Raw genomic sequence first — 8,091 nt, 5'->3', positions numbered from 1 at the left:
TTAGTAGCCCCAGTCCCTGCCTCCTCTTCCTCCACCATCTCTCCTCCCCACTCGTCCTTGTCCTCCCCTTGGATCATACATATCCTTCTCCCTCTTGTGCTTCTCGTATCTTTCTGCCATAAGCACCAGCTCATCAGGGACCTCCTGTAATATGATTCACAATGATTACACGTCCTGAAAGCTTGAAGATTTTATTCAATCCATTCACAAAAACAAAACAGTGGATTCAAACATGGATTCCTACATGAGAACAATGTGTTTCAGTGTTCAACCTAGGAAACAGGACTCTGTACAGTATGAGGAGAAGTGCAATAGTATTCTATGGTGTATTCATTAAAATAATCAGATCCCCATACTCTGCTGTAAAATGACAATACAGGGTAAACACCTGCAAACATGCCCTATTAATATTTGAAATACTAGAAAGTGTGTGCAAACCTGTCCTGAGCGCTCCAGGATTGGGATCAGTTCAGGGGCCATCCTCCAGTTGTCCCTCGTTACCAGGGTAATGGCAGCACCTGAACGTCTGGAACGTAAAAACAAACATGACCAATGAACCCAAGAGCAGCAAGATACCGACAGGGATTTTCAAATTACGTGATCCCAGAAGAATGCAGAACACATGCTGTGTTCACATTACCTGGATGAAGTGACTATTTTCTGATACAAAGAATCCCATCACTTCTGATTTTCAAATCAGTTCCATCACTTCAGTATATTATCCTCGATCTAATCTATCTCTGTTATGTGGCAATCAGAGCAGAGTTCATGTGACTTCTTGCCAGCGGCACAAACCACCAACAATGGAGGAGGTTCGTTGTCCTCTAAAGCTAAATCTCACCTACAAATTCCTGGTGATTGCTTCAGTGTTTCGGAATTCCCCCCAATGGATGATCAATAAAAACGGTACATTACATAACTTTTTGATGCAAAACAGTTGTACTCAAGAACGTGAACCATCAAATTTGATCTGTATGTAGGTGGTAATCTGAAGGGTAGCCAAAGTTCCCTGCTTACAGACATTGTTTACACACACACACACACACTTACCCAGCCCGACCAGTGCGGCCGATGCGATGGACATACTCCTCTATGTTGCGTGGGAAGTCATAGTTAAAGACATGTGTTATGTCATGCACGTCCAGTCCTCGAGACGCCAGGTCTGTGGCAACCAGGATACGAACTCGACCTGGAAAAAAGATTTTTCAAACACTTTTTACTAATTCAATGGTTCAAATATGATCTTGAACTGACATCAATGTAAAGTTGCACTGGCAAACCAAAACCTTTACTTTGGCGTTTTGATTAGGGAAAAAAAAACAACAATCCCATCACATACTGTCTTTAAAGTCCTTGAGGGCTTCTTCACGGTCACACTGCTCACGGTCACCATGGAGACTCTGCACAGCCAGACCCTGCAGACACATGTCACTCGACAGGTCATCAGCCCTGAGGTTGCAATGAACAGAGAAAAATATACACCGGACACCGTTAGTGCATTCTCTCCAAATAACGACTGTAATGGTCCCATTATATTAACATTTTTATAATTCTAGCGTGCAAGCCAATATTTGCTTTCCTGCAATAAATGTAATTAAATAAATGTGTTTTCTTTTGTAGGATTTTAACTCCATCAAAGAACTCTCTCGCTTGGAAGTCGCATCCAACTCACATAATCTTCTTGCCAACAAAGATGAGGACTTTATCGTCGGGCAGCATGTTTCTGATAAAGTCATACAAGTAGGACTTCTTCTCTTCTTCAATGACGATCAGCACGGTTTGCTGTACAGTGTCAACTGCCTAAAAAAAGAAAACAACTAGTGTTTTAATACAAGTATTCACAATCTGATAGTTTATATTACAAATACAGGTCACCATGTGCCCTGAGGAAATAATAAAAAGCAGAGAAACCGAGGGATAAAGACACATCACAGACCTCTGTAACTAATCAAAACACATTTAACAGATTCATTTTGACTTACCGCCAAGTCCAGGGTTCCCACATAAACCATCATGGGATCCTTGAGGTATGATTTGGATAGTCGACGCACACCAGTAGGCCAAGTGGCACTGTAATGTTACACTTAGTTTTAAAATCAAACTTCCATAGTAAGACGTCATATTTAATTTTTTTTAAATTTCTTTAATGCTGCAATTGCATTTTCTTTAAGAACATGCATTTTCCTGATTCATGCAAAGATGTGACTGATATCTTATCTCGATTAAAATAATGATTTATTTTTTTTTAATGGGTGAAGATCTGCACTGTTCTCGCAGGCAGAGCATGTGTACTCATATTTTCAGACCCTAATAGAACCACGGTTCTTAGGACTTGAGTCATACCTGGTCATGACCGTCTGCCGGTCTGGACGAATGTCCAGGAGAATCTTCATAATTTGAGGTTCAAAGCCCATATCGAGCATCCTGTCAGCCTCGTCCAGCACCTGTACCCGGTGAACAGAGAAGAAAATCTCTTTTTACAAGTAATGCAGCAAGAGCTGCACAATTTCACACATGGAGTGAGACATTTGATGATGTTGCCCATTACATCGATTCCCACTGCGACACAAGGGCACAAACAACTGACCAGGTAGGTGACAGAGGCCAGGCTGATGAGTTCGTTCATCTGTAGGTCATTTAGTCGACCTGGTGTGGCGATAACTATGTCCACCCCACACTTTACCAGGTTGATCTGGGCTTTCCTATCCCCTCCGCCATAGATACAGATACTGAGAAAGGGCACAGATAAAACAGTCATGGTCATGGTGCTTCTTTAGTGCGGTTGATTTATGATTCATGAGGCTGCAGGACCTTTTGTAGCCTTTATAGCGGTACTTATTGCATTCTGTTTCAATCTGCAGGGCCAGCTCTCTGGTTGGAGTCAGCACCAACATGCCTGGACCACTGCGCTCATTCCTTGGTCTAGGAAGGAAGAAAGCACAAAAAGAGTTTGATAGTCAAACAGTATATTCACAGTTTGTATAAGCTCATGAGAAGTCTTCAAAGCATGAGACTCTCCTGTACTCACACAGGCTGTCCGTCCATGTGAATGAACCCTGGCAGCAGGTAGGCCAGAGTTTTCCCTGTTCCTGTCTGTGCAATGGCGATCACGTCCTCCCCGCTCAGCATCACTGGCCAGGCCTGAGACTGAAACAAAGATAAAAACAATTTACTGTATAGGAAAAACTTTTAAGCAACATGGATACACAAAAATGACAACTAATGAACATAAGACTGCCTGTCATTGATTCACATTTGATCTTATGTGACTATTTTTATTTATTATAAAGACTAGCTCTGCCTTTAACACAATCCTCCCCCACAGACTGGTGACCAAGCTGTCGGACATCGGACTACCACACTCCACCTGCCTCTGGATCAAGGACTTTCTGACAGAGCGCATCCAGAGGGTTAGAGTGGGCCCCCACCTCTCCACAGCCATCAGCCTCAGCACGGGCTCACCTCAGGGCTGTGTGCTGAGCCCCCTCCTTTACACACTCTACACCCACGACTGCATCCCCACCCATCACACCAACACCATCGTCAAGTTTGCCGACGACACCACAGTAGTGGGGCTCATCTCAGGGCAGGATGAGTCCGCCTACAGGGAGGAGGTGGAGCGACAACAACCTGCGACAACAACCTGCTCCTGAACTTGACTTCAGGAAAAAGAGACACAACATCCAACCACTCCACATCAATGGGGTCTGCGTGGAGAGGGTCTCAGACTTCCGCTTCCTGGGAGTCAACATCAGTGATGACCTGACCTGGGGACTGCACATTGCAGAGCTGGTGGGGAAGGCTCAGAAGAGACTCTACTTCCTGAGGGTTCTTGGGAAAAACAACATCGCAGAGTAACTTCTGATGTCCTTCTACCGCAGCACTGTAGAGAGCATCCTGAGCTACTGCCTCTGTGCATGGTTCTCCTGCTGCACAGTAGCACAGAGGAAAGAGCTCCAGAGGGTCACACGCACCGCCCAGCGGATAGTCGGTGGCAGTCTCCTCTCACTGGAAGACCTGCACAACTCCCGCTGCCTCAAGAGTGCCGACAGGATACTTTCACCCCGGACATGGACTGTTCGAGCTTCTGCCCTCAGGCAGGCGATTCAGATCCATAAAATCACGCACAAACAGACTCAAAAAAAGCTTCTATCCGTCAACCATAGTCTTGCTAAATGCTGCTAAATAAAATAAAACTATGTGGAATAATTCACTACACTACAATAGAAGTGCAATATAAAAACATGTTGTGTTGTGATGTGCAATATCCTGGCAAGGTGCAATATTTCCTGCCTTATTCACCCATTCATTTCATTTGTTCTTAGCATAGTTTGTATAGTATATGTATATATATTTATATTCTTTACATTTCTTCTTTTACTTAAATTTATTTAAATTGTTAAAAAAAAAAAAAAAAAAAAAAAACCTCTCCCATAATTATTGCTTGTTTTAGGACTCTCCGGCACTGAATGTTGACACTTAAATCTCGTTGTGCAATTTATTGTACAATAAAAGATTCTGATTCCTATGTTTAGTTTATTCTATTAACTTATAAATGTATTATGCATAACCTCTGACCTTAATTTCATGACCATATACTCTCAAAGTTTGACTGGAGACCTAAATTAGAGGTGCTTTGCTCATACCTGGATGGGGGTTGGTTTGACAAAGCCAACTCTGTCAATATTTTCCATGATCTCTGGATAAAGCTCAAAGGCCTCCAGGAAAGTGCAACAGGGATTGAGAAAAGGCCGCTTCTCCTCACCCTCCTTCAAGTCGTCGACAAAGATATTGTTATTCTCCTTCCTGCAGAAAGATTAAACAACCGAAAATGAGGAAATAACTGAAGAGTTAGAAGGCTAACTACAAACGTTGCATATGACAATATACAAAGTCATTCTACAATACTAAAAAGAACAATATTTTCATGTGTTCACAAGTTGGATGTAGAATATCAATTCAACATAGTAATCCATATTTATATCTAACATAATTTAATAAAGATGAATATGTGACACTGACAGTCAGAGGACCTGATGACAAACAAAAGACAATCTTTTTCCATTTTTCCCCATAAATGTCGACTCTAAACACCCATATGAGACGAGGGAAATTGAGAACTACTGATATGTTTAAAGGGTACAGCCTGACCTGTTCAGATGACACTGGAGTTATTAAAAAAGCTGGCTGGAGAACAATTCCACTTGTATGTACACAAAAAAAAACCCATCAGATTTACCTCCATTCGCGGACTTCATCTGTGTCACGCATGGACACACACTCTTTCTCGATGTAAAATTTCTTCTTCATTGGTGGGAGGTCTGAAGGTAGTTGTAGAGATAACATAAACCGTTTAAAGCTGTGAATGAGGTCCAGTCATTGATGCAAATGAAGTCAACTAATTTTAATTAACTAATCAACACAAACAGGGGCAAACATTTTTTTTTTTCCAAAAGCATTTTGCTGCACATTGAGTGTGGTTAAAACACTTTCCTCACCCTTCCATTTGAGCTCTTCATACTTGTCCTTGTTCTCTCGGATAGCGTTCCAGTCGATGGTTGCACGAGGCTGGGTGACATTGGATGCCTGTAATTGACTGGCAGACCAGACTGAGTCACTCCTCTCTCCTCCATCACGTCCTCCTCCATAGCCTCCCACGCTGCCACCACCTTCGAGACAGATCAGTAAGCCGCCGATTTATTATACTGAAGAAACCGACAGTTAAAGCAAAAGCAGTTTGTCACGTTCGATCCCTAAATTTAATGCAATTTCGAAACTATGGAAAATACGTTCTCATCCTTTTAAAACGTATATTTTTGGGTGGGGGGAAAAAAATAATAAAAATAAAAATAATACCATTGTAAAATCTAGAGTCGCCATCTGCCACCAAGTCTTCAATCATTTCCTTGGCCTTCTGCTGGGCAGCGGGGAACCCAAATATAACCACCTCACCTTCATAATCTCCCTTGTTAACCTAAAAGAGAACCACAGTTATATACAGCAGGGGATAAAAGGAGGAATGGGATCAGCTTGGTTGGCCCTAGGACTGGACAGACTACTGATCCAGTACTTATATTTGCCAAAATAACAGAGCTTCTAAGAACATAATAAAAAGTCACCATCAATAAAATAAAAACTTCAGTTTAGAGCGAAAGAGAAGACCAATGTCCAAATGTCTAAATGTCCATACTGGATGTGTGCATACTGTGTGAATACTCCAAATACTTCTCAACTAAACAGTGCATAGACGCTTCTTCGCTTGAGGTAAGGGGAAAGCTTGGCCAATTGAGGAAGGGTAAATGCAAATAAGTGCACTGAAGCCAATTTCAGTGAATAAAGGATGACAATTAAAGATCACATGATTGAAACATTACTCAAAGTGCAGCATTTCACTGCACTGGAAAAATGACAACATTTCAGACGAAAGGATGGACAGTATGTGTGGACTGATGAGGGAACTGCAACATTTCTCAAATTAGTGCAAGTAAATATCTCAGTAAATAAGCAGTGATGCAACCGCATCATGTTTCTCAGCCACATGCTTGTATGTCAAGTTGTGCCTATTCCTCTGTGATGACTGACTTTTTATAGCACCAAAGATCAATTATAACTATTGGAGCCCTAGGTGCAATTGACAACAACGTTAAAACGACATCAATCTGATTAATTAATAAATATGTTTATTTTAGAAAACAAAAACAAATTCTCAGATTTCAGTCTCTGAAACATTAATAGTGTCTTGTTCCTTTGCTACTTTATAAACAGTAACCTGATTCATTTCCCCTGCAGAAAACACAGTAGTGGTCACTGTCATTTTGAGGTCTTGGAAACAAAAAACAACTTTACAACATGAATGCATTTTGTGGACCATTACTGATCATTAGTGGATGGTCAAATAAATCGATTAACAATGAACTAGTCACCTATTACTTATCACAAACGTGTTGATACAATCAAAGAAAATGTGCATTTCTGTGGACATTGTATTTTTAGGACTATTAATCAAGCTTTGAAATTAATAAACACTATGCTGGATAAATGTCTATTGTTTATATGCTGTTGCAACATTTACGTTTTATTTGCTGTTTGTTTGTGCTTACCTTGATTCTTGCACCAGAACTTTCTTCAAGTTCACGGATTTTGGATCCTCCGCGACCTTCAACAGGAACAATGCATTTTGTGGTCTTAAATCCTCGATCAGAAAACACACGTTTTACAGTAAAAAAAAAACACCGCTAACGGAAAGTTGAAAGATTTCATCGATTTAGCACAGTTAGCTAACAGCAACGACAAGTTAGCGTAAGCTAGCACGGCCAACATGTGTAAATTGTAAACAAATAACGGCTTACACATGTACCTATTATTCTCCCAATCAAAGTTGTTTCCACGCTGAGAGTCACGGGCGGGGAAGAGTCTGACTTGTCGCTGCCATAGCTCCGTTGTCCCGGGCCTCGGCGCTCTGTGCTCGGGGGGAACGGACGGTCATTGCCTCCCCCTCTGCGATTCCTGTACTCGCCGCTAAAATCACCTCTTTCTTCCCTCGAGGCTGAAAACCTGCCTCCACTTCTAACTCCAAATGTGTTTTCCCGCGAATGACCATCACGCTGGAACCTCCATTCAGGGGCAGCAGTTGCAAAACCGACTTTCTGGCGAGCTGTACAGTCCTCGTGTTCCTCTTCCCAGTCAGACATTTTAAATCGCCCTCTTCCTCACCTGACACTTATTAATGTGACGATGTCAATTACAATGGCGCCGCATTCAGGACCCTCTGAAAAATGGGAATTTTTAGAATCTATATATAAATATCTATATAGATATTTATATATTTATATATATATATGTTTCTGTAATGTTTAATACCAGTATGTTGAAGCTTTTTTACCTTAATTATATTTTTAATGCGAAAATATAATACCGAATAACATAGTAAAGTATGACTTTTTTGTCAAATTTTGAACAACAGTAAACCATGACTTTCTTTGACAAAATTGACAAAACAAGTCATACTATATAGTATGTCGTTCAAAATTTGACAAAAAAGTCATACTATAGTATGTCGTCCAAAATTTGACAAAAACGTCATATTTTAGT

The 8,091-nt window shown here is 41.1% G+C and overlaps 1 protein-coding gene across 1 annotated transcript; it reads right to left on the bottom strand.

The window, feature by feature from the left end:
- On the bottom strand, positions 1 to 7,691 carry ddx43 (DEAD (Asp-Glu-Ala-Asp) box polypeptide 43; the record flags this gene model as incomplete). Its single annotated transcript, XM_083897980.1, has 16 exons — positions 1 to 144; positions 439 to 526; positions 1,051 to 1,189; positions 1,340 to 1,449; positions 1,673 to 1,800; positions 1,983 to 2,070; positions 2,344 to 2,444; positions 2,588 to 2,729; positions 2,812 to 2,922; positions 3,029 to 3,147; positions 4,647 to 4,806; positions 5,240 to 5,321; positions 5,499 to 5,669; positions 5,857 to 5,974; positions 7,101 to 7,156; positions 7,358 to 7,691. 16 exons carry the CDS (start codon positions 7,689 to 7,691, stop codon positions 1 to 3), a joined length of 2,091 nt encoding a protein of 696 aa, XP_083754106.1.
- Between the last annotated feature and the right edge of the window lie 400 nt (positions 7,692 to 8,091).

Source organism: Microchirus variegatus, assembly GCF_963457635.1.
Source record: "Microchirus variegatus genome assembly, chromosome: 11".
Lineage (NCBI taxonomy): Eukaryota > Metazoa > Chordata > Actinopteri > Pleuronectiformes > Soleidae > Microchirus > Microchirus variegatus.
The sequence above is the reverse complement of the archived record's forward strand: the minus strand, read 5'-3'. Positions and strand labels throughout refer to the sequence as shown.